Source organism: Mustela nivalis (assembly GCF_964662115.1).
Source record: "Mustela nivalis genome assembly, chromosome: 12".
NCBI classification, from domain to species: domain Eukaryota; kingdom Metazoa; phylum Chordata; class Mammalia; order Carnivora; family Mustelidae; genus Mustela; species Mustela nivalis.
This window is the reverse complement of record NC_139031.1, coordinates 47,317,886-47,344,963: the sequence shown is the minus strand read 5'-3', so window position 1 is coordinate 47,344,963 and position 27,078 is coordinate 47,317,886. Positions and strand designations below refer to the sequence as shown.

The 27,078-nt window shown below is 40.5% G+C and overlaps 1 protein-coding gene across 5 annotated transcripts in view; it reads left to right on the top strand.

The window, feature by feature from the left end:
- Positions 1-25,989, top strand: part of SNX10 (sorting nexin 10) — a 71,454-nt gene extending 45,465 nt beyond the window's left edge. For 4 of the 5 annotated variants that reach the window (XM_082693211.1, XM_082693210.1, XM_082693213.1 and 1 more), the window contains 5 exons: positions 12,557-12,643; positions 16,454-16,554; positions 16,958-17,056; positions 24,025-24,237; positions 24,693-25,989. In XM_082693211.1, the coding sequence (XP_082549337.1) occupies positions 12,557-12,643; positions 16,454-16,554; positions 16,958-17,056; positions 24,025-24,237; positions 24,693-24,774 (582 nt within the window). In that variant the 3' untranslated portion in view covers positions 24,775-25,989. Of the gene's footprint in view, positions 1-12,556; positions 12,644-16,195; positions 16,271-16,453; positions 16,555-16,957; positions 17,057-24,024; positions 24,238-24,692 lie in introns of all 5 variants that reach the window. The other variant, XM_082693214.1, reaches the window with a different exon arrangement.
- Positions 25,990-27,078: the final 1,089 nt, after the last annotated feature.

Genomic DNA, 27,078 nt, shown 5'->3' with positions numbered 1-27,078 from the left:
GTCAAAATTCGTAAATGTGGTTTCTAAGGCCCTGTGTGATCGGACTCTGCTTCTTTCCCCAGACTCATCCTCTGCCTTCCCTGTTCCCCCGATGCACTTCTCACTTCTTATTCTGGACCTTGTTCTGCAGACTTGAACGCCCTGTGTACCCAGGGCCCCTGGGCTTTCACAGATGTTTCCTCAATGCTTGGAATAATCTTTTATCCCCCAGACTTCTTTCCCTCTTGACTGGCTAACTCCTGCTTATCCTTAGGCCTCTGCTTAGAAGTCAAGAAGAGGCCTTTCTAAAGCCTCAATTACAAAAGGTATTTTTATCTCACCACCTACCCTGTAGTTGCAGTGGAGGAGGTTTTGGCTGAGACTTTAAATATCCTAGTGCCTGGTTATCGTTTAGTGGAAATAACTCCGGTCCCACCGGACTGCATATGTAAGGGCAGAATGCGACATCACCGATTGTCCTAGCATCTAGACCAAGGAGGCAGTGTGTGTAAACCCCTTTCCACTCGGTGCCCATTGCAGACTTTACTAATTAATCTTGACATTGGCACATGAATTGAGACCTATTTACCATCCTTGTTTAAAATTCAGACAGCCTAGGAGAGACACAGTTCCACCTAACTGGTAGTTCCAGCCTAGAAGTTTGGTTAAGTTTTTTTTTTTTTTTTTTTTTAATAGATGTGGGGGGTGGGTAACCAAATGGAGTCTCTCTTGTTAAAATAGCTTTATTATTGTAATAAATCTAGAGAGAGCAGAACAGGGAGCGAGAGTCTCCCCTGTTAGTTAAACACGTTCCATTTGCACATTGGTCTGGATTCCCAGGAGAGCAGTATCTGAGCTGATGGATCTTCCCCCATAAAAAGGCCTTGGCATTAGGCCATTGTAAAATTAAAATGAATTCAGATTCATTCATGCATGCAACTTTAATTTACAATTAAAATATTATGGTTACATATTTTAATAAGAATAATTAGATGGACCCAACTGAATCAACTCTTCTGTTTAATGAGACAGAACCCAGGATCCTAATGGAAATGCAGGTGGCTGTGTCAGGATACACGTTTCAGGCTGTCTTTCGTGGAGTCAGGCATTTTTTATTTTCTTTATGTTCCAATGTCCAGAGAAAGCTGTCTGGTTTTTCTGCATTGCTAAAGACCCTCGCTTTCTGCTACATTGAACTCCTCTTCTGTGATGGGTAAATAAACAGTTCGCTCCTGCTGGACCGTGTTTCACAAGGTCCCACACTCTGGTCCCTCCAAGGCACTGGGTTTGTTCCTCTGCCCCAGGCTCCTGTGGTGTCAGTGGGATGGCCCTGCCTATGTGATAGGACCGGAAGGGTAGGCTGAAACCCCTTCTGTGTGTGTGGGTTTTGGGCACAGGGTGTATATCTTCCCTGCTGTCTTGGGTCATGGTGGTGGAATTCTGCCTCCAGAAATCTGGGCCATTAGGATAAGGGTTTTTCTTCAAAGTGTGCATACTTCACACTGGAAAGCAACGACCAGTTACTGACACTTTAGGGGCAGTAAATCCCTCAGCTCTGTGGCAATGGATATACTGACTGGAGCAGACCCAGGTGCACCCAGGGGAATTCCAGGCACCTCGAGGACCCTGCCACCAAGGGAGGAGATGGGACCCTGCAGGGACAGACATGAGGGAAACTTAACATTGACATGTTTGGGGCCTGTGCTGACTGATGGGAACCACTTCGGCTTGTTCTAGGAAAGCCTGATTTTGTTATTGGGAAACTGATTGGAAACTGACTGGGCTGGAACCAATGAATATCATTAAAGACTATCCCATAAGCAAGCCTTCCCCTGGGTCCTCTGATGTGGGGGACTTTAAAGGGAAGTGACAGGACAGAGCACTCTCCTACTCGCTACAATGAATTGTTTTGTTATTCCATCCTCCTTCCTTCCTTGCCTGTGTGACGTGATATTATAATAGGGGAAACTAGATGTAGGATAGATGGAGATTTTTCTGTGTATCTAAAGCTGTTCTAAAACGAACACTCTTTTTTAAAAGAAACCACACTGAATTATATATGTTCACATACAGAGGTTTGGTTTTGGTTTTTGTTTTGTTTTTTAATGATTTTATTTATTTATTTGACAGAAAGAGAGAGTGAGAGAGAGAGCAGAAGCAGGGGGAGAGGGAGAAGGAGGCTTCCAGCAGAGCAGGGAGCCCAACTTGGGGCTTGATCCTAGGACCCTGGGATCATGACCTGAGCTGAAGGCAGGCACTTAACTGACTGAGCCACCCAGGCGCCCCTCATTTAGAGGTTTTTTAAAAGATTGTGCAGTAAATAAAGCAAGGTATAAAACAGTATTTATATTATGCTTTCATTTGTGTTATAAAGTATATATATAATATATAATAATATAATAATGTATATAATAATATAGGTGTAATGTAACAATATATAATAAGTAATATATAATAATATACAACATATATAATAATGTAGATATAATATAAAATATATATTATATAGGTATAATACAAAAAATATATAAAAGTCCTGCCTTAGGTAGGCAAAAAACTGGGAGTCCAGTAGGTAGGGGGCTTTATTTTCATGGTGTACTCATCTGCTTTTGAAATTTTCTATATATCTTTCTTGAATTGCATAGATGTTTTATTTTTCTAATAATGAAAAAATCATATCTTTTAAGCTTGGCAAGTATTGGGCTATTGTTACATTAATGGTGTCAATAAATGCTGAACAAATGGTTGGCATTTCAGATCAGATCTATGTTTCTGACTTGCTTTCACTTGCGACTTCCCTTTCTGAAAGGGAACGAACGGTTTCCTTGGGAGGACCCCCCCCCCCGCCCTTCTTCCCTGACTTCTTTCCTTTCACTTTCTCTAGTTTTAACTTTTCATTTATAAAATTTTAAACATAAAGCAGAGAGAATAATATAAGGAACCCTTATGTACCTAGGGATTCAACAATTAGCACATTATTAATTCATGACCAAACTATCCCCCCCCACTATCCATTTTCTTCTGCGATCAGACAGTGAATTATTTTGAAACAAATTCTAGACATTGTGTATTTTTATCTATAAATATTTCAGTACACATGTCTAACTAATGGCCCTTCTTAGGAATAAGCCATATTATCACACCTTAAATAATTAGAGTTAATTCTTTCATACCATCAAATAGTCAGGGTTCAAGTTTTTCTGATTCTATTGGTGGGAGGGATACACACACACACACACATACACACACACGTATATATATATATTTATATTTATGTTTTATTGTTCTAATCATGATTCAAACAGAGACCACACGTTGCACTTAGTTAATACATTGTTTAAAGTCTGTTATTCTGTTATTTCCCCCTTTTGCAACTTATTTGTTGAAGAAACTGCATTTTTTGTTTGTAGAGGTTTTCACAAACTGGAGTTTGCTGATTGTGTCCTTGTGGTGTAGTTCAACACAGGTTGGCAGTTACTTCTTCTTTTTTTTTTTTTTTTTTTAAAGATTTTTTTAATTTATTTATTTGACAGAAAGAAATCACAAGTAGTCGGAAAGGCAGGCAGAGAGAGAGAGAGAGGGAAGCAGGCTCCCCGCTGAGCAGAGAGCCCAATGCGGGACTCGATCCCAGGACCCCGAGATCATGACCTGAGCCGAAGGCAGCAGCTTAACCCACTGAGCCACCCAGGCGCCCCGGCAGTTACTTCTTAGTGCACAAGATGACTCTCTCCACCACACTTTTCCTACGGTGTTATGAGATACAAAGGTAACTCCTTAATTTGGGATGATACTTGTGTAAAGATGCTTGCAACAGCATGAACTGTTGTAAGTCACATAAAAGGCAGGTCTAAGTGAATCTCATCCACTGTTATTTCTCCTGCAGTAATAAAAAGCTTTCCTAAAAATCATCATTCAAAGCTGCCAGAGCATGGCATTTAAATACCCTCCACGCTATAAAGTGGCAAGTAATATCCCTCGTAGTATGTCTTTTAGGTGATTTGTCATAACTATTATTAAGAAACAGGAAGCTTACTTAATACATTCCTTCTGCTTTCAAGCTTGTTATTTGCAAAGAATGTAGTGTGTAAAATGGGCTATATTTTAGTTTTAAGATTGTTACGTGGGAGTCCTGAACAGAACCCTGTTGAATAAGACATGGGTTAAACGCTCCAATTTAGAACAGTGTGGATAGAGTTGGCGCTCTTTCATTGAGTGAATGAATGAACAAGTCCCTGGTTTAAATACATAAGCGTGTAAAATATCCTTTGGAATAGGGGAAAAAGAAATATCCTGAGAAAACTAACATAAAATGAAACAAGTCTTCATTTTTATGATAGAAAGTTCTTATCAAGGCTCTGAACAGTTAATACTCATTAACGCCTAGAGCTTCTTATTGCTTAGCCCTTGTCCCCCTTACTCATCTTTCTGTAATCTGAGTAAATATTCTTTAAAAAAAAAAAAAGGATTTTATTTATTTATTTGACAGAGAGAGATCGATCACAGTAGGCAAAGAGGCAGGCTGAGGGGAGGGGGAAGCAGGCTCCCTGCTGAGCAGAGAGCCCGATACAAGACTCGGTTCCAGGACCCTGAGATCATCACTGGAGCCGAAGGCAGAGACTTTAACCCACTGAGCCACCCATGCGCCCTGTAATCTGAGTAAATATTCTTATGAGGAGCACATGATTAAGTTTACAGTACTATAAAGCTGGGCTACAGTGAAAAGTAGGGAAAAACACACACCTGTCAAAGTGGCTAACATGCTAGAGCAGAACCACCAGCAGCCCCTGTGCTAGGCACGTGGTATCACATGATGGTGGCCAGCTGAGTTTCCCTGACGGCTGATGACGTGGCACCACATTTCATGCACTTGCTTGCCATCTTTGTGTCCTCCTTGGTAAAATGGCTCTTTGAGTGTTCTGTCTCTTTTCTAATTGAATTCATTTTTTTCTTAAATGTTGAGTTTTGAGGGGAGCAGGGGTGGCTCAGTTGGTTAAGCGTCTGCCTTTGGCTCAGGTCATGATCCCCGGGTCCTGGGGATAGAGCTCTGCCTGGGACTCCTTGCTCAGTGGGGGGTCTGCTCTTTCTCCTCCCTCAATCCCCCACCCCTGCTTGTGTTTTCTGTTTCTCTCTCTACCTCTCTCAAATAAATAAACAAAATCTTTTTTAAAATGTTGAGTTTTTTTTTTTTAAGATTTTATTTATTTATTTGACAGACAGAGAGCACAAGTAGGCAGAGAGGCAGGCAGAGAAAGGAGGAAGCAGGCTCCCTGCAAGCAGAGAGCCCAATGTGGGGCTCGATCCCAGGACCCTGAGATCATGACCTGAGCTGAAGGCAGAGGCTTAACCCACTGAGCCACCCAGGCGCCCCAAAAATGTTGAGTTTTGAGAGTTCTTTATAGGGTCTAGGTACAAGTCCTTTGAGGGATGTGTAATTTGTAAATATTTTCTTCCTGTCTGTCATTTGTCTTTTCAGCTTCTTTGCAGGGTCTTTTGCAGAGGCAACTTTCAATTTTGGTGAAGTCCTGTATCACCATTTCCTTATGTGGATTATCCTCTTGGCATCAAATCTTTAGAACTCCTTGTCTAGGCCCAGGCCCCAGACATTTTCTCTTATATTTTTTCCTAACAGTTTCATGTGTGCATTTAAGTCTATGACCCATTTTGAATTGATTTTTGTAGAAGATACAAGGGTCAGGTAGAAGGTCATCTTGGGCCTGTATATGTCATTGCTGCAGAACCACTTATTGAAAGGCTGTCTATCCTTCATTGAATTGGTTTTACACATTTGTCAGTAATCAGTTGGGCATTACTATATGGGTCTTTTTTTTTTTTTTTTAAGATTTTATTTATTTATTTATTTGGCAGAGAGAGAGAGAGCATGCGCACACACGTGCACAAGCAGGGGGAGGGTCAGGCAGAGGGAGAGGGAGGAGCAGACTAGCTGCCCGAACAGGGAGCCGGTTGTGGGGCTTGATCCCAGGACCCTGGGCTCCTGGGCAGGATCCAGCCAAAGGCAGATGCTTAACCGACTTCGCCACCCAGGCGCCCCAGTGTAGGGGTCTATTTCTGGGTTTTCTGTTCTGTTCATTGGATCTGTGTACCTCTTCCAGTATCATATGGTCTTGATTACTGTAGCTATCTAGTGAGCCTTGACATCAGGGAGAGGGATTCTTCTCACTTAGTTCTTTTCAAAGTTGTTTTGGCTATTCTAGGGTCCCTTTCCATGTAAATTTTAGAATAAGCTCATCTGTGTCTTCAGAACTCTAACTGGGATTTATACAGGAATTGCACTAAACCTATTGATCAAACTGGGGAGAATTGATCTCTTTATTGTGTTGAGTCTTTCAATTCATGAACACGGTATAGACATATACTCACATAGATATAGACCAAGGGAGTATATGCTTTTTTGATTTCTTTCAGCTGCATCTTGTAATTTTCAGCATACAATATCTGCACATCCTTTGTTTTTGAAACATCCTTGTCGTCAACTGGTTGGTTAATTCTTAAACATTTCATGAGGCCTTACTATGTGCTAACACTGTGCTTGGGGCTAGAGCTGTAAGGATGGGATAGAAAGCCTTCGAGAAGTCCATGTTTTTTGAACTGGTATTTTAGCTAATAGCGAAGATGGTAATTTTTCCCCTCCAAAATAATAAAATTGCAATGAAAATGGAAATTATCTAGGATTTGTCATTGCTAAAAGAACTACTAGATAGATATGTTAGAACACAGGTTTGGAGCAAGGTGGGAGTTTGAAACCTAGCTCAGCCTATTGGCCATTTGGCTTTGGGCCAGTTGCTTCAGCTTTAGAAGCCTTACTTTCCTTATCTGTGTAATTGGATAATAATGTTATTGACCCTTTAGGATTGTTGTAAAGATTAAAGAGAAACATGTGTAAAACAACACAATACAGCTATGTTTATGGTTAATTTCATCTCATATCCAAGCTAAGGAAAAGAAAGAAGCCAAGGTCGAGGGATAAATGGACAAAGGTTGAACCTGGGGTGGTGGTGTGTGTCAGGCAGGGGGTGGGGAACAGGGTGCACCGAAATCAAAGAGTGATGATTATAAGAGAACACAGGAATTAGATTTTTCAAAGAGTCTAGCAGTCTCTTTCTTCAGAAGTCTTTTCCCACATGGAGAACAGTAGGGATCTGTTAGTTTAAATTTTTAATTCTACTCTGCCTGGCTTCTTCCTTCATACTAGATATAGTCATTAGGCCCAAGAAGTCATTAAAGTGTTTAATAAGGTTATTAAATTGACTAACTGCTGCTGCTGAAGCAATTTTCATAGGAAATCCATATGATTCTAGGTGTGGATCTCGGAGCTGTCCTCTGTGGCTGACAGGCTGTCAACATTCCTTTGAAGGATGGTGGGCAGCTTCGTGAGGGATGCGTCTAATTAAGAGATTATAGGTGAACCTTGGCTTCCTGGGTGTGCTATTCATAGCTGGAAGCGCCAAGAAACTTCACTAATTCCTACTAATTGCGGGGTGGGGGAGGGGAGGCCCATCTGAATTATAGAATATTTTAAAATAAATGTACTTTTATTACTTTCAAGTACATATTTTAACTCCAACTAGGCAAACAAATTGTTGTCTGGTACAGGTCTTAGGGGACCCAAGTTATTGAAGCTATCAGAATGATTTTCAATTATTTCTATGTAAATAGGTGCTTCTGGAGTTCTTCAGGGTGCTCGAAAACAGTGTGTTCTCATAGATCTTAAACATTGCTCATGGAGCCATATGCTGTTAATTGGCACACCCTTAGAGGAAGGGGTTTGTTAAATTAAGATAAACTTTAGACCAGCTGCTAAATAACTTATCGTTAATTCACGGAGTCCAAGAACCCAAGTGGATGAGGATTTTATTTCAACTGAAGTTTGATCTCATTTTTTTTTTTTCTGAATCATTCATTCCTGCAGGCTTTCATTTCTTCATTAAATGATACTAACGGAATGCACTGGCCGTGCCAGGCCGCTCCCATCCTGTGCTCCCCTGAAGGGGCTCAGCATCTGGTAGAGGAGGCCTGTGGGCCTCAGGCAGCCCAGCGAGCTGTGCTGAGTAGGGACAGTGCCGACGGTGGGCCCAGAGGCATTAGGCGTCTGGAGGAGGATCAGGTTAATCAGAATGGGTGAAGGAGAGGATTGCCAGAGACTGAGTTGCATTTTGAAAAAGAAATTGGAGTTAGCAGAAAATGAAGGCAAGAGGAAGGTGAGGTCAACAAGAAAGCACAAAGGGGATTGGGGACAGCAGTCCAGGCGGAGGAAACAGTATGTTCAAAGGCACGGAGGCAGGAACTGGCATGTCATGGAGGGGGACCTCTGGAGATGAGTAGAGTGAAAAACGTGAAAGACTGTTGTGCTCGCTGAGGAGTCTGAGCTTGATCTTGAAGGTTATGGGACAGGCTTTGAAGGACTTTGAGCAGGAAAATGACATCACCAGATGTGTGCCTTGGGGCCATTCTTGTCTTAGTGTGGAGGATGAACTGGGGACAGGCCCAGAGATCCATCAGCAGCCCATGCATTAGTGTTGGATGAGTGGTCCTTGAACCAAAGCAGTAGCAGCGGGGATAGAGTTGTGGGGGTTCAGGGAGGGTGAATCTTGAGAACTTGGTCAGTGTGGATTTGGGAGGTGAGTCAGAGAGAGAAGTCTGGGGTAACTGGGTTTCTGGCGGGTTTGCTGGAAGGGAGATGGGGAGCAAGATGGTGTGAACTCCGTGCTCCTGGGACCTGGAGGCAAGAGGCTGGGTACGTACGTGTAGAGATGCCTGGACTGGGACCGGGAGGAGATCCTCAGCTCATGCTGGGTGCTTGAAGCCATATGCTTGGATGCCATCGTCCTGGAAGTGCAACAGGGTGTGAAGAACAGGAGCCGGGGGTGGCTGTCCGGGCCACAGCAATGTTTGAGAGAATGAGAGAGGAAAAGCTCACCACCCACAAAAGAATAGTGACATTTAGCTCTCCTACCAGGTGAAACGTTTTCAAGATTGAAAAAAATATTTGCAGTCTTAGCACTGTAGTTAACTTGGAGTGTGCATTTGAAATTCATTGCTGTTCGTAGCAGAAAGTCTTCTTACCCAGCGTAGTTTTAGAATATGTATTCCACAGACCCCTACCCTATGTAAAGATTAGACCTAATGAATAATAATAGTAGTAGAGTCTGAGAATTCCCACCCACTGAGATGAATTCCCACCCACTGTAATTTGCCATTATGCTGTCCATTCCTTCTACAAATATTAGGAGGGGCTTGCTCTGAGCAAGTGCTGTGAAATTTTTAGGTCAGTCTATATTTCACTGAGAAATTAACAGAGTTAGAGTGTCTGCTGCTGGGTTCTTAATAGTTTGTACTCTAAAAAATACATACAGTTGGTTAGCTTAATTGCTTATTGCCAGTGTCTGTGGGAGGGTCTCAATGCTTTGGGTTTATAAGCATTTTCCTTTCTTTGTGATAATACTTTATGTTCATGTAACACTTAAACTTTTTTTTTTTTTTTTTAGGAAGAGCATAAGCAAGGAGTGGGGCTGAAGGGTGTGGGTGGGGAGGAGAGGCAGAGGGAGAGAGAGAATCTTAAGCAGGTTAAGCAGACTCCACACCCAGCAAGGAGGTTGACACGGGGCTCAGTCCCACAACCCTGAGATGGTGACCTGAGTGAAAATCGAGAGTCTGACGCTTAAACAACGAGCCACCCAGGCACCCCTCCATTCACATAGCACTAAATGAAAAACTTCCTAGCATTTTCAGCAGTGTTTTATGATTTGATACTCCTAACAAACAGCTGAGAGAGGTTGGAACAGGCATTATTCCCATTTTCCAGATGTGGAAACAGAGGTTCAATGAATTAGTTCGTAATTTAGAAAGTGGGTAAATGATCTCTAGTCTTGTGACCATAAGTCAGTGCTCTTTCCGTGAACAGGGACATGTTACTCAAAGCTTCCAAGTTCACAGTTGGTCGGTTGCAACGAAACGGGGAAAGAAGCCCTGATTTTTTTTCAGAACTATTTGTCATTGCCACCATCACCAATGAATAGTGTGTCAAGTGTTCAGGGGTTCTGTGATACTGTAGTAACTGTGGGTTTTATAGTTTTAGTTCAGAATCTTTCTTGTTTTGTTTTGTTTAAATCACAATTTTGTGGCATGTTGAGAAGTGGGTTTCCTTTTCTTTTCACTTTTGTCTCATCTGTGTAAAGCCCCACTGTTTCGGTAACAGGTACATGTCTTCTGCTGTTCATGTAGAACATTCAGCCGTCGGAAATACTTAATTTCCCTTTTGGTCTATTCAAGCACTCCTGCCTTTCCAGTGGAAAAATGGAGCTGTCCGCACCCTGTGAGGGCACATGGTTCCCTGTGACCCGATGACTGGGTGCCTCCGGCTGGTGGGGCGGGAAGGGGTGGCACAGGATAACCTTGGCCACTCTTACCAGCCTTCTGCCTTAGTGTGGGCTCCACTGACTCTCCATAGGCACAGTGGTGACCAGGGCCTGCTCTGCTTTTAGGGGCCCAGGAAAATGTTTTAATTTCCTTTAAAATCAGAAAAATAATATGCACTTTTAGATCAAACTTTTGAAGGCCAAAGTATCTAGGGCCCAGGAAGTCTGAAGGCAGCCCTGAGTGTATGCCTGGGGGGTAGATTTGGGAAGATAAGTGTGGTCTACTCTGGACTCTGGTCTTTTCTTCCTAACCTGTTTGACCTTCTGTTTATTGATTCGTTGATGACAGGTTCATTCCTTCTAAGAACTCTAGATGTGTGCAGAGCACTCAGGGAAGTGAGTTAAACATGCACGCTGACTGGAGACAGAGATGAAACGTGCACAGACAAAGGCATCGTGCCCGGATTTTGTTCCAGTTTCTCTAGGCGGCTTCTCTTAGACTTTCCTGGGCTTTTGAGAAATAATGGCCAAAAATGTTTAGAGCATCACTATATTATTATCTCATTTTTATTATCTGTCTTCTAAATGACTTTAAAAATACAGAATGAAAAGATTTTAAAGTAAGACTTTGGGGAAGATTAATTTATAATCCCTGTAGACTGAGGGCGGGCATGAGGCAGAAGTCTCAAATTCAAGACCGAAGTGTATGTTGCCTTAGAAGGTGACACTTGATAGGTGGCAAAAGGGAATGTGAACTATTTTTTTGCCTTTAAAAAAAGCCCCTCTGTTCTGGAAAATTCCCGTTTTATGATCTGTGTGACAGAATGGAGGTGCTCTGCCTAGAAAACACCATCATCTCCCTTCTGCTTCTGCTCTGGAGTTCATAGCCTGCCTCTCAGATGTGCTAAAACAGGACAGTAACAAATGTCTAGAATTTCATCTTCGATGCCCCGTTTTTAGATGAAAAGTTAAAATGGTTAAAATTAAATTCAGTTAGGGGCTCCTGGCCAGCTCAGTCGGTACAGCACACAATTCTCAATCTTGGGGTATTGGGTTTGAGCCCCATGCTGGGTGTAAAGGTTACTTAAAAATAAAATCTTCAGGGGTGCCTGGGTGGCTCAGTTGATTGCCTGACTCTTGATTTTGGCTCAGGTCATGATCTCAGGGCTGAGCGGGGGAGGATTGAGCCCCATGGGGTTGGGGGGCGGTGTTGGGAGGGTTGAGAGACTCTGAGCTCAGCAGGGAGTCTGCTTCTCCCTCTCTCTCTGTTCCTCCCCCCTCCCCCCCCCCCACCCCCCGCTCATGCTCACTTTCTCTCGTACGGTCTTTCTCTGAAATAAATAAAATCTTTAAATAAAATAAAATAATTCATCCATTTAGCAAATTTATGATCACCCAGTGAATAAATTATACTTTAAAATTTATTATGCCATACGTGATCATTTGTTGTACATGCTTTCCTATTTTTAAACTAAGCTTATTTAGTAGAGAGCGCTTTTTGGAAAGTATTGTGTTTTAAACTTTATCCTGTATTTCCAAATCTTAATTTCTTTAAAAAGGAATGAATTCTGCCATGAATTTTTTTTTTAATATCGCTAACTTTTACCTATAACAGGAAGTTATTATGAAGATGAAATGATTTACTATGGGGAAAAATATATTTTTAAAAATAGAAAAGCATGGGGTAAAACGTGTTCATCCTTCTCTTAATAAGTTCTCGCTGCTTATTCTCATGAAGCTTGGCTGCCTACACAAAGTCATTTTCATCTCCCATTGCTTGCTTCTCATATGAACTTTGCTACTCTTTTATATTTTGTTCGAGGGAGTGATTTCATTTTCATGTAGAGAGATGAAGAAAGTAAGAAGTGGCTGCTTTTGAGATTTGAGAAAAATCTGAACGTATTTTTCATGATTAAAAATGACAGCCTAATTTTTGAGTACACTTTCTTACCATCCCATAACCTGTAAGACTACCAAGCAGGGCACCTGGCTTGGTTTTGCATTATTTAAAAAATTCCATTTGTGGCAAAAGTGCCTTTGGACTTCCTGCGGTGCCTGATTCATTAGCTCTACTTCTTGTTTTTTTAAAGAATTCATGACCACAGCTCATTTCAGTTTTGTTTTTGTGCCATCACTTCCCTCTGCTCTTTCCAGCCTTGCTCACGATTCTGAAAGACATCTCTTTGTTGATGATGCCCTTACAGGAGTTTGTAAGCGTTTGGGTTCGAGACCCTCGGATCCAGAAGGAGGACTTTTGGCATTCCTATATTGACTATGAGATCTGTATCCATGTAAGTATGCAGTCAATGTTGACAGAGATCATAGCAATTTTTAGGTGGCACGCATCTGATGGGACACTCTCTTATACTTGAAATTTGTACCGATTGTTCCTAACTCAACTGGATTTGAATGATTACAAGTAATGCCTGTATCTCAAACATAGTAGTCAGAAGGCTCCTAAAGCTGGAAAATTACTCATTTGAGTTCCTTCTTGTACCTTCGCTAATATTAATATTTTAATGTTTATTGCCCTCATGTATGAATATGTGAATACATCTAAAATTCACAGTTAAAGAGTATTTATAGCTCATTAATGGTATTTCTTTATGATCTGTTATAGCATATTTCTGGGTAATATATTGCCTGATAAATCTTAGGTTTTGAAAGGATGTAGAGCTCTCTGGAAAACTGATGTGTGGTGGTTTTATATGGAGAATAGGAAAGGAGGAAATGAACATGTGCAATTATTTTGCCTTAGTCTAGATTCTGAGTAATTAATGTCAGTAAATAACTAGAAATGATGTACTTTGTTTGGAAGTAATACTTCATTATAATCTTTTAAGTAATGTTGTGTGATGTGTGGCTTTCTGTGATCATCTTGAAAAAGGGTCAGCAGACTGTTTCTATAAAGATCCAGGTAGTAAATGTCTTCTGCTCTGTGGGCCATGTATTTGCTCTTGAAATGTTTCAGTTCCTCTGCTACAGGGTGACAGCAACTATACACAATACATAAATGAATAATTGTGTTCCAGTAAAACTTTATTTGCAAAGACAAGTGGCAGGCTAGTTATAGTTTATTGGCTCCTGATCATGAAGATAGTCACTTTTCCCATCTGATTTAGTCCAGAATTCTCTTGGGAGCATAGAAATAGACTCCGATTTTTAGCTGTGACTATATAGTTCAAGTGAAGTAAAATTTAACCACCTTTAATTTCCCATTGTGAATAGTTAAATTGGTCTGTTGGAACCCAAGCACCAGCCATAAAATCACCCCCCCCCCCGCCTTTTTTTTTTTTAAGAACTGCTTTTTTGTTGATTGCATGGAAGGCTGCTGCCAGGGTATATCTTGTATTTTGATTTTGCTTTGGTTTTTTACTCATAAAGTCATACCAGATATGCATTCTGTGTAGAAAATTGTAACATGAGTATGTAAGACTAAGCATTCGAAAATGAAATGAAATTCTTTAGTACCTTTTTAACTTCCTCTAAAAAATATGTCGGTCCTTATCACACTTTATGGTAGATGTGAAATTTAATTATCCTCAGGGATTAATGAAAGCATAGATTTTTCTCTGCTATGTAAATAGCGTAAGGTAATTCCAGAAATGTCTGTCTTGTGCCAGAAATGATAGGCTCCTCCAATATTATTTGATGGTGTTGCGGCATTTTTCTGAAATGCTAATAAATTAACAATGTATAAATCTTCTGGGCTTGGTAGATAGCAGAAATAAGCAAATACATTTAAAGGAGCTTAATAAATGAGTGATCTCAGCATAGTCTGGTCCTAAACTGTCCATACCTGTTTCTGATTAGGAGTGGGTGGTGGAGGGGCCTGGAGAGCTCTCGTGAGCCTCACTCAGATGCCAGACCCATAAAGCTTTGCTGGTAGAGAAGCTGGGGGTTAACCCATTTCAACTAACCTTAAGGGGAAACGATACCAGGTGACTCTGAAATCTTAGCGTTATTGGGAATTTTAAACTAGTGGACAGTATATTCTCTCCTGACCTTCTCCTGCTGTTGAAGGACTTAGAGATGGACCTTTGTCTGGTGGAGGTACCAGATGGCTCTCCAGTTGGCTTCCATGTTATTGACATGAAATGAAAGGGAGTTGAAATGTACCGAGTCCCTACCCGAGGTGTCAGGATTCCCTGCAGTGGCCTGGTCCTCTCTGGGGCAGGAGCACTGAGAAAATGTCTGCCCAGGCCTTGTTAGGGCACCATTCTGGTGTCAATGGCCTGCAGTCTTAGTCCCCGAGGGTCTTTGAAATCCACACATACAACATTACTGCGCCGCAAACTCCATCTGGTGCGTTTGCTGCCATATTGTCAAAGGTGCTGGGGTTCAGACCAGTAGCTGCTTTGGAGGCAAATGTTTTTACCTCTCTGCCTTCTGAGGTTTTCTAACTTTATCAAGCTCAGGAGTAGCAGGAACTGTGCCATACGTTTCACGGGAACAGTTGAAGAACTCTGGCCCAAAGTCACTTACATTTGCCAATGAAAACAACTGCTGGGTGCTTATTAAGTGATAGAATAATAACGATTTTGAAAGAATATAACTCTTGGGGGCAAGCAGTTTTCTCATTTGGCAATGTAAAGGTTATGAAATAGAATTTTGAATTAAATATAGAGAATAGGGATCTTGAAAAACCAGTAGACAGATTTTTGCCAGTCTCTTGTTTGCACAAAGGAGAAGGGAGAAACCTTAAATACTCAGTCTTGGGTTTACTGCTGTTTTGCTTAGGATGGGGACTCTGTCGTAGGTGGCTTTTCCGAAGTCTGCCGTAAGGTAGTTGGAAGGAAACCAACATCTCCTATCTAATAATAATACTAATAGATAATATTTGCCAGGTGCTTATGAAATAGGTATGTCCTCCTCCATCCCCATTTTACCGTTCAGCAAACTGGAGTTTGAGTGTCCTGCTCCGTATCAGAGCCGGGCCTGGCATGTGGGTTCCCCACACAGATGCTTGTCCCTCTGTACCACGCCTCACTCTGCCTTGCACATCCCATAGGAAAGGAGGACGCATTCTCTTGTTTAAAAGTGATTCAGGACACCCTGGTGACCCTCTGCACCTGGAGGTCACCGGACGAAGAGCTCCCCAGCATACAGATAGGCAGCCCAGCCCCCACTTACTCCTAGGCTGTGTGGGGCCCCCTGTGGGGGCCAGAGCAGCTGCTGTGGTAGACACAGCCTCTCCTCCCCGTGGTCAGCCCCCAGCACGCACTCCCCCCCAGACATCCTGATCACAGCAGCAGACAACCATGATTACACAGAGAGAATCCCATCGGGATGGGCGTGCCTGCCTTGATCCTGGTGGTTCTCGGGGGGCTGCTGCTTCTAGCTCGACAGAGTCAGAGGAGACCCTCCCAAGATGCAGACAAAAGATAAACATAGGAGAGAGAAGACCCACCATTCAACAAGTTAGAACATTGGAAGTAAGATCAATGACACTGATAGGTTCTAGAAGAAAATCTGGGCATAAGTTAGGGAAGCAGTCTGCTGAGAATGTTCAGGGTATAAACATGGTTTGGGTGCAGGAAAATGTCTGGGTTGGTGCTGTAGCAGCTCTTGCGGTAATTTCACTCCTCCCTACCACCCGCCCCCCCAAAAGTGATTTCAGGATGCCTGATGATTTGTGTGATCTGTACTGATGGCCATATCAAGGATATGATGACTTCTTATGGTATCATGTCAAGGGCTCTAAGAAGGGCTCTCTAATTCCCGAAGGCTTCTGCAGTGCCACGGACGGAATGATGGTGTTAAAATGGAAGGGACGACCCTGAGTTTTTATTGGTCATTTAAACTTCAGGATTTGTTTAATTTTTATGATTCATCTTTGAAAGCACTAATAGGTGAGCAGGAGGCTACCTCGGGACTCAGGACATTGCTCATTGATGTCACCCCACTGGTCTTCAGAGGTGGGTTTTGTACAAGATGGGATGTACCAAAAAAAAAGTACAAAAATACATACAGATTTACTTTTGGTTTTTAAAAATCCTATTAAAAAGGCATATGGGTGTATATATAGTGAGTTAGAAATGTAAGAAAAAACTCTTTTTTTTCCTTAAGTGAGGCTTAAATGTTTCTTTTTCTTTAAACAGACCAATAGCATGTGTTTTACCATGAAAACATCCTGTGTGCGAAGAAGATACCGAGAATTTGTGTGGCTGAGGCAGAGACTCCAAAGTAATGCATTGCTGGTGTAAGTGATTTAAATAAGAGATACTGAGGAGACTTTATTATTACAGCCAACATTTAAAAATTTGTCGGGCATTAAGATACATCATATATGAAGGATTTTGTAGGCTTTCTTCTTGATTGCAATATATAACTTGAGTTAGTTTTGTAGCTACTACATCTGAATTCAAAATTTACCACTTGAATTTCCCCAGCTGGATATTGACCGTGAAAGGTCTAAAAAATGTTTAAAAATGGGTTTTTCTTTAAGTTAATTGATTTTCTTATATCCTTATTATGTAACTATATGTGCCATATTTTACGTACACAACTATCTGATAGTTACATGACAATTCTCACACGTAATTTGCTTTCACTAAACCACCTTGATTTGATGATTTAAAATTTTTTTTTTTCTTTCTCATAAGACAACTACCAGAACTTCCATCTAAAAACCTGTTTTTCAACATGAATAATCGCCAGCATGTAGATCAGCGTCGTCAGGGTTTGGAAGATTTCCTCAGAAAGTAAGTGCACAGAAGCTCTTGTGGCCAGACAGCAGTTGTGAGCAAAGTGCTTTGCATGAGTGAAGTGTCCTTTAATTATGTGGGGGAGAAGATCCCGGTTGGAAATGCTAATGATGATCTTCTAGAGCCCGGCTCCGTAGTTCATTTCCTATATTAGAGTGCCATCTTGTGGCTTATCTCATACGGTGCACATCCGGGACTGCATCTTCTAGAAGGAAAACAATGAGCTAATTGAATTTGTTAATAAATGTGCGTACAGTCCCTGAAGCTGCAAATAAGAGCCAAATTACTTGGGAGTTTAGCTGACAAAAGTAAAATTTGCCAGGAGGCAAACGAGCCTTATTAAGAAGGTACTTCTTAAAAACTGTCTGTATTTACCACACTTGGGACTGATGGACCAAAATCAGCTCCATGATGGGCTGCTAGTGAATACTTTCCTGGGCTCTTCTAAGGAAAAAGTTTAACTGTGCTCTTTGGAGAGAGTGTTTTATAAGGGAGTAGTTACTGGTGTTTGAATAGTCTGGGTTATTAACTCTGGATTGCTTGCTGATGCTAGGTACTGTGGTTAATTTAACTCGAATTTGCACTACTGTAATTTCTCTTTTTTTCCACTCTGGAATGCTAGAATACCCATGCCATGAAACAGCACATTGTTTGCACTCAGACGCTCAGGCCGAACTTCCTGGGTTCAAATCTTGGCTCTGCTACTTACTGGCTGGGCTTGGGCAAGTCTTTCACCTGCTCTGTGCTTGCATTTTGCCATCCATAAAATGGGGTTAATAATAGTATGTGCTTCGTAAGTTGTTGAGAGGAGTAAGTGAGTTGATGACAGTAAAGCACGCACATCGCTTTGGCATGTAATGTGTGGTTTTGACCATTATTATTTTAATTCACTTAGACATGAAATAGCTTTGAGCTAATTTTTTGAACTTCTTATTTTATAGATTAGGAAATGGGCTGAGTCATATGACTACTGGTTAGAGGCAGGGCCCAGTTTCCTAAGCTCCCTTTCTTTTTCTACTGACTTCAGGATCTTAAGTAATGTCCTTTGGCGTTCACTGCATGGTCCCTTAGAGCTAACCTGAAATAATATAATGCCTTCTCCCCATATGGCTCACTCATAAAGGATTTGGATATTAAGTATGCACATGAATATTAATATTTATTTCCATTAGGTTGATATAGTGTCTTTCTTTGGAAGGGGTCGTGGAGACATACAGAAACATCCAAGATTATAAATTGAGGAAGGGCCAGAAAAGAAGAAGCCAGAGGAATAAAAATGACAAGAGACCAGAAGAACCCATTAAGTGAGCCAAGTCCTCAGGATCCGTTATAGTGGTATTCTCTTGGATATCACAGGCATGACAGAACAATGGCCTGGTCAAGTTTTTTCTGCCCATTCCCTTCGGAGACAGCTCTGATTTTAATTGTTGTCTCTCTGAGACCCAGGTGGCTGATGGCGTCTCCCTTAAGATGTGGCCCACGAGTCCAAGTTTGCCAAGCGGCTCGGGGGAGTCACAGACTGGCCATTGGCAACGAGGCCTGGACTGGGACAGCACTATCCTGCAGTCGCTGTTGGCCCTGGGAAGCTGCTTGTCTTCTGTAGAGAAGTCTCCTTATTGGAGGTCAAAGGATAGCATGTGTCTCTGTATTTATACTGTGAGTTAAGCACAGGGCATGTGTTTTTGACCAGGAATCACTTCACTTTTTTTTTTTTTTTTTTTAAAGATTGTATTTATTTATTTATCAGACAGAGATCACAGGTAGGCAGAGAGGCAGGTAGAGAGAGAGAGAGGGGAGGAAGCAGGCTCCCTGCAGAGGGGAGAGCCTGATGTAGGGCTCGATTCCAGGACGCTGGGATCATGACCTGAGCTGAAGGCAGAGGCTTTAACCCACTGAGCCACCCAGGTGCCCCTACTTCACTGTTTTGAAAACGACCTTCCCTTCCACAGCTGATCTACCAAATTAACGGCTGAGTGAGGCCACTTGGCCGCAGAGCGGGCAGGCGTGGGCTTGGTTATTTTTGCAAACTGTGCCACTTGGCTACTTGTGGACAGCATTCGTTCGATGTGGACATCCTAGCAGAAGGGATCCTGGATCAGGAGCTTGAAGGGCTGGATTCCCAGGCTCCCATGAATCACAGCTCCTAAGTTTGTTCTGGCTCTCTGACCTCAGAAAAGCCCCTTGATTCTTGTGTCCTGCCTCAGGTTGCTGTAAAGAGTGCGATCATGAAACACAGGTGCTGCTTGAGATCATTAAGATGACACTTGGAAAGGATGCTGGAAACCTATTTATTGTCTACTTGGGGCCAAGCTGGGTCCTGGGGAAATAGGATCCCACACGGTGGACCCAGATCCTTACTCTCTTGAAGCTTCCATTCTGGTGGGAAAGTACTGTATCCATGTCAGGGGAAAATTAGGTCTGGATGGTCACCCAGAAATGCAGTCATGGAGCAGACACCGAGTTCCCTAGTGTCGTTATTTGTTCCACTACAGTGTGTGAACGCTAGTCTCCAAGCTGATGGGGTTCACATTGAAGATAAAAGCTGGTCCTTCTACATGGTTGGAGCTTGAAGGAAGCAAGAAGTCTATACTACCACCGTTTGGATTGAAGCCTGACCTAAATGGCGTAGACACTGTGGCTGCTCCGGGTCCTCCTGACCCTCCATTCTATGCCCCCCGCATTCTGACACCTGGCGGTCCTGTTCTCTGTCCAGTTTGTGTAGAAGTAGCAACCTTGCAGGTCTTCGCCCCCCCGGGACCTCCTCAGCCCCAGCCCACTTGGGGAAATTGGATATGGCATGCAGCTCTGCCTTCTCGGCGCTGGGTCCTGACCCCAGTGTGACATACCCCAAGGCCCCATTCGCTTCCCGTTAAGGAAGGTCACTATCAATAGCCCACACTGCAATTTTTTTGTAACTTTAGGAACTTGAGAGGGAAGACACCCTAACATTAAAATGGGAAATATGCTTGTGTTGTAGATTTTTAACATGTATTTTTCATATCTGGTTTTTATGGAGGTTTTGAAGTTATGAACCAAGAACAGTATGTATGTTCAAACCCTTTGAAACAAAATGCTGCTGTCTCTGCCCATATGTGTGTTTATAAGTATATATTTGTTTTTTACCTTAAGGTGAAATTATATATCTTTAATAACAAAGTACATATCCAGGCCAGTCTTTATAAAGGAGTTGGGAAGTTGTTTCTTTGAGTAGGCACCAAATAATAAGTCATACCATTTATTGAACACTTGCTCTGTGTTTAGCTTTTTACATGTTTTATCTCCATTTCTACAATAATATTAGGAATTGGGTATCATCTTGATTTTATAGACAAGGAAATTATAGGAAAGGTGGAGGCATCTATTAATTCCAGGAACTGGCAAGTTTATAATTAGTGGATCTCTTAAATGCTAGCTAAATTTGGTCAGGATGATGGTGACATTTTTCAAATACAATCATTTTCTCTCAATCTTGGCTATAATTGCCCTTTTGGATTTTTACCCCCTGGCTAATTGTAAATTTTAAGTCTCTTCTATGAATAGTTATGGAAAAAGAAAGTTATAGACTAAAATTACAAAGTGTTGGTAAGTCACCAGCTATAAACATGGCAGTCCTACTAATTAATGTTTGATTCATATCGCGATGGGAGACAGCTTTCCTTCTTTACTGAATTCATCCTGTTAATATAACTATATGTACCTCAGTGTAGACTTTTGTATTACAGTTTTCTATTTCTTAAAAATTTAAGGAATATTATAGTTTTTTTTTTTAAAGCATGGAAACACTAGTTTCTTACACACACACACACACACACACACACACACACATCTTTATAAGTCTTTGTGTTCAATAGAGGGCACCATAGCACAGATCATGAATGTCTTCAGTGAAGATTTGTAGGTTTTATTTATTTTTTTTCTCGTGGTAAGAGGTAAACAGACTGAATTAATTTTTTTTCCCTACATCCCAGTGCTAACCTTCCACACTCTATACACATGTGTATATATCATTATATTGGGTTCAGTAGACAGGGCATCCTTAGTTAGGATTAAGTGGTTTTGCATAGCTATATATTGTTCCCAACTGAACTAGTATATAATACACCTAATAAAATCATGTTGAGGAAAACCAGATTTCAACTGTGTCCAGTTCAAGTGAAAAACAGGATTTGCTTTGTTTAGTTTAAAGTTGTTTTGGGGGAAAGGAATAACTTTTGACTCATGTTGTAAATATCTTTTCAGACATTTCTTTAAAATTCTAGAGGCTGTTTTGTGCTCTTTTTATAAAGCCTTGAAAATTATATACATTTACTTTTATGGAAGCTTATAAAGATGACATTTTATTGACCGTTTTACAAAGTACTCTTTATATTAAGCTTGAAGTTGATTTTCTGCTATTAGATTTATTGGTGGAAAATGTGGCACAAATATGACTAAGGTAAAAATAGAATTTAATATTATGACGCTGGCAGTCACAACATTCTGTGAAATACAGTAAACCAGATATTCCTTAAAAAAAAAAAAAGCAATGCTTACCAAACCAGATGGAAAAATACTTTCAAAATTTGGTATTTTTAACTGCGAGATAAAATGCCTGAGAGTAAAAATTATGAATATGTTAAAAAATTTACTTTGCTCATTTAAAACTCATCCCCATGGAGCACAGTAGCATAAATTTAGCCAGCCAGTCAGAAAGCCTTCCAGTAACCAAAACCGTGCCTAGCGGGGGCCCTATTTTTGCACTCCAGGCCCCTGTGGTTGTTCAGATCTGGTCTCCCTGGGCCACGGGCCACTGGGCCACCGGCACATCCTCCCACGTCAGTATTGTGAGCTGGGTGTGTGTGGGCTGGGCTCCCTCTTGCTTTTCTCCGTCATGTCCTCCAGATGGCAGCAGTCAGCAGAAAAGAAAACACTGGGAAATAATGAGTCTAATGTACAGTAAAATTGGAAATTGAATTATAGCTCAAGAAAAAGGACAGTAGCCTTGAGGTCCCAATCAGCCTGGACTCTGATCACTTTTGTTTGCTGTACCCATGTGTTAGGTTACTAGCAAGTTAATAACCGCGCGTGAGCAGTTCAAGGCTCGGTAGAATTGCTTTAGACATGAAATAAAGCTAAAATGAATTTGTGTCCAATATCATTGGCATTAGTGCTCATTACTTTTGTGGTGTAATGCCTCGAACCATCTAAAATCAATTTTAAAGATTACCTATTATTTTATAAAGAAAATAAAACACATTTCCAACAGAAATAAAGCAGTGAGCGTAATCCTATGAGCAGTTACTTGTGCGTGGCTGGCAGGAAAACCACTGACAGGACATGGGAAACTCCGTGCAAACTTCACAGCGAACGCAAGTTAATATTAATGGGTTGTTGCCTTATAAATCTTCTCTTGATTTGAAGTATTTAAAACAAGAGTGGTAAACATTTGTAAATGTAGAAAATAAATCTCAAAGAGCAGTAAAAGGGATTTACTACTTTACTACCTGTACTTGGTAAATTAATCTCTACCATGTGATTTGGTCATCTTCTGGGAGAAGCCAGGGCAGAGGACATGGAGGGGAGGGGGAAGTATTTAGCTGCTTTGCTGGAGATTTTGCCCTTTTAAAAGGCACAAAAGTTTAACTTTTCCTTTTAGTAGGCCAGTAAAAATATTTTCCCAAGCCACACTTGGGAAGCCTGTTGAGGCTAGATTTTTGGCTGTGATCCTATACACGTGTAGACTTTTGCCTTCTTGAGGAAACAACTCTGTTTTATTTTGGAGAAAAGGAAATCTTCTAGTGACCTTGGATTTTAAGTAAATTGACACGAATGGCCAAAAAAGATTTACTTTTCTAATTATTTGTGTAAAAATGCAGAATATAAGGGAAGGTTCGTTTGGTCTGAAATATATAATCTGTTTCATAGAGTTCTCTGTGCAAAATCCCACGTTGGACAAAATTATTCTCAGGTTTTCATGTTTTAGTTTTGTCCCCTCTGTCTGGTCTGAGTGCCTCATAATAGATCATTATTGAACTATTCATAGAGAAGAAATGATCATATGTCAAAATTTTTCCTAAAAAGGTAAAACCAGTTTTTATTTAAAAATAAGGGTGTACATTGACTTAATTTCCTGTTCTGAGACATGCACTTGGTGGGGGGGGAGCCTACATTTGGTGTTAATATGTGAGCAGGTACAGATTTGCTGGAGTCATTTTTTAGTTTTCCATATAGTTCTGATGCACTGGTTGAAGTCTGTACTCACTTTGTAAACTTTGACCTTGAATGTGGGAAGGCTAGTATGTACTTAGCACAAAATTATCGAATTTTAAGTGGATATGTGGTAAAATCTGTTGGAACAATTTTATTTGGTGGCTTATTTTAACAACATAGAAACACAGTGCTACAGAAGATTATGGAGATTTCTAGTCCATCTTAGGTTTTCAAAAAAAGCCACTTCTCAGATCAGCCCTTGTAAACATGTATATAAGCACACTTGTAAAGTTTTAAAATGTAAAACGTGCTGAGAGACGTATTGGCTTTTTAATATAGTTTTTAATAGTCGTTGAAAGTTTTGATGTTTCATGACAGCGTCGCCAATAAAGATCACAGAGCAGACCTACTGGTTGGCAGTAAAAAAAAATTTTTTTAAGTAGCATACATTTCTATGACTACAAGCAAAATCTTTCCGTAATTAATCCACATGGTCATAGCAGATGGTTAAATTGAAGAAATGTCCTTGAAGTTATTCTTTTAACAGATGTTCTTAACTATTAGCTTCGTGTTTTTACTCACCTAAATTTCCAAATAATTGAATACAACTTAACATATGCTTTCATCCTTTTAATAAGCAGAGTCTGTAATTGACGCAAAGTTTGCCACAGTGGAGGGATGACTTCGGTGGCACCTTTCTAACGTTTTGTTCTCTCCCTACCCTCTAATCGTCCGTCCCCGACCACCTCTCATTGCTCCTCTCTGCTTTTGCCCAGGGTCCTGCAGAATGCACTCCTGCTCTCCGACAGCTGCCTCCACCTCTTCCTGCAGAGCCATCTGAGTTCGGAAGACATCGAGGCTTGCGTTTCCGGGCAGACTAAGTACTCCGTAGAAGACGCCATTCACAAGTTTGCCTTGATGAACAGACGTTTCCCCGAAGAAGATGAAGAAGGAAAAAAAGAGAACGATATAGATTACGATTCGGAAAGGTATTTCCTTGCATTTCGACGGGATGCGTATGTGTTTGTGTAACACAGAGTGCACATACACGTGTGTCTAGAGATATACACACACTTCACTTTTTTGTTGATGTAATACTAAGATAATGAAAAAATTAATTGACTGAGATTTTATTGAGCTGTGACAGCTCATCATAGCAGTCTTCACACACACCTCCACACTGAATTAATGAATGCAGTGGAAATTCAATTATCTGCATTCTGATTATGTGACTTTCATTTAGTCAGACTTGAATTATTCGCGTTTAAATTATCTAGCTAAAAAAATATCCAACTGCACTCCAAATGGCTAATTAAAAGTCCAAATTTCCTGTCTCTCTTTGTGACTGGAGATAATTAAAGTTCTCCTCTGTTACTCAGGCTTTGAGTGTGTTGTGAAAACCAATTTCCTCTTTTTATTATTTTCCCCCTCTCTTCTTTTCCAGTTCATCCTCTGGGTTTGGACACAGTAGTGATGACAGCAGTTCACACGGATGTAAAATGAGCACCGCTCCGCAGGAATCCTGAAAAATAATTCCAATGTTACCATCTTAGGAAGAGCAAATGGGGTCCACTCATGGAGAAGAAAGCTTGCTAATAATATATCCTTACCTAAAGCTCACTGTCATGACATTAGGCATTTAAATTCTTGAAGACGTCAGGTTGTTTATTAGTGGCGTTGTTATATTGTCTTATTTAGGCTAAGCTTTTGTAAAAAGCGAAAAGGCCTGTGAATGCAAGTCCCCCTGAGAGGCAAACATTGTGGGTTAAAAACAAGATCCTACCCTGGAATGAAACGATAGCTACGTTTAGAATAACCTACTTGGTTTTACTCAGTTTTAAAAGACAGCTATATAGATAGCCTGCATTTAAAAATTCAGAGAGTGCATTCCTTGTTGTATCAGTGGGACAGCGTTCGCAGTAACGCGGCCTCTATGATCTTAACTGCTGTGAAGCCTGACGGCATAGGCCAGGCCGCCTCTCTCAGACATGTGGCTGACGTCTTGTGGGCACCTCCCCTGCCCTGGGAGAGACACTTTGCTTTTGGTTGTTTGAGATATTCTGAGACGTCTCACCTTTCCAGCACTTTATGTCACACTTAGATGGAAAGTGCATCTTATGAATAGAGACATGTTAAAATAATGTTGATGTCATACAAAAACAGAAGTAGCGCTAGTCATGTTGCTTATATTTGCAATCTAGAGACGCAGAAATACATTTTCATGGTCCAGATTCACACATGGTTTCTGGAAACAAATAGTTTTCATTATCGTTGTGTGATTAGAATTTACGGGTTAACTATTTTCTGACTAAATGTGCAATTTCTTATCACCAGATAACTTCCAGTGTCAATGATGGTCACTTGTCACTTATTTTTAAGTTATAAGTGGGATCTTCTAAAAATTAGTAAGTTTATCAACAAATAGTCCCATAATTTTGAAAAGAATGTCAGCTTGCTAATTTAAGAATTCTTCATTTTTAAAAAGCCCTTTCTTTTAAGGCATCTGCCTGAGGACTGGTCATTTAATAAAATGTCTTCTTTTTTAGTGGCCCAAAGATAAAAGGTCTTAGATAAACTACACTGAACTTCAAATTTCAGATGAGGCAGCATTTTCTTGAGATAATTATCCAAGTTTCTTCTTCGTTGAATGGTACGAAATATCTCTGAAACCACTGGGAAGATATTTTTACATAACTGGAATAACTTGTTGCTTTAATTAAATGTTACCTCACCTCATTTTAACTGGGAGTTTAAAAGTTACCATATTATTAAAAAGTCTTTGAAACACTCATAACTAAGAACAGAAAAAAATTCAATTTAAAATAAGAATGATCTTACTTTTTCCTTCTTCTTTTTGTTTGGTCCAGAGCATTATTGAGCTTTTGTGAATATTTTGATTTAGTATATCCTGTATCTTGTTACTTTATCATCTAAGACTCATTGTTTTAGTACAGGAGGAAAAAAGAGTTAGCAATTTCTTTTTCTCTTGCTAACATGTAAAGTTTGCCATCCAGTCATTTAAGAGCAATTCCTAGCTTCCTGGGCAATATGTATTTGAATTCACATTATTTCTGTTTTACAGCAGTTTTTGAAAAGCATGTAGTGTGCCACCGATTGTCATATTATTTTTAGATGATGTAACATAGCCATCAAAATTGATATTAAGTATGCCTAATACTGTGGTATGTAAACTTCACAAGATCATCGTTTTCACATTAAACATGAAAAAAATAAGTTCAGTTTGTTGGATCACTTATTTTATACAAGAGGATATATTTCTTCTGACTTACACCTAAATTCAGTGTGTTTTTGAACAAGCCGTAAATTTTAATGAGAAGCTTTGGTAGGATTTGGTTTAAGAGTGACTATAGTTGTGCACATTTGAGGCTTTTAGCCTTGGTTTGGTGGTTGTGATATCTAACCACTGGCTTCTTAAAACTGATTTTCTGGAGCTGAGATATTTAGGTGAACTTCAGCCCCCAGTGGCTTTTTGGCTTTTTTCTAGTACACCATATTTCTCTGGTGTATTTTTCTAAAGCTTTCTTTAGGAAAAGAACATAATTCCTAAGTAACTAAATTAAATAGATGTTTATTTAAAACTATCTTTAATGGAACTTAAATGTAAGGAATTCTAATCTTGGATGCTTTATGATTTCACATACAGCAAAACTGTATTTCCTCCGTGGCTAATTCTGAAAGGACAAATGATTCACCTGTAAAGCCATTTTATGTGTTTTGTTTGAGAACTGATCTTATACATAACCCAAAGGTGTCGACAATGAAAGTCAACAACCTGTTACTTAGGGCTTTTTTAAAATCTCACTTGGAAG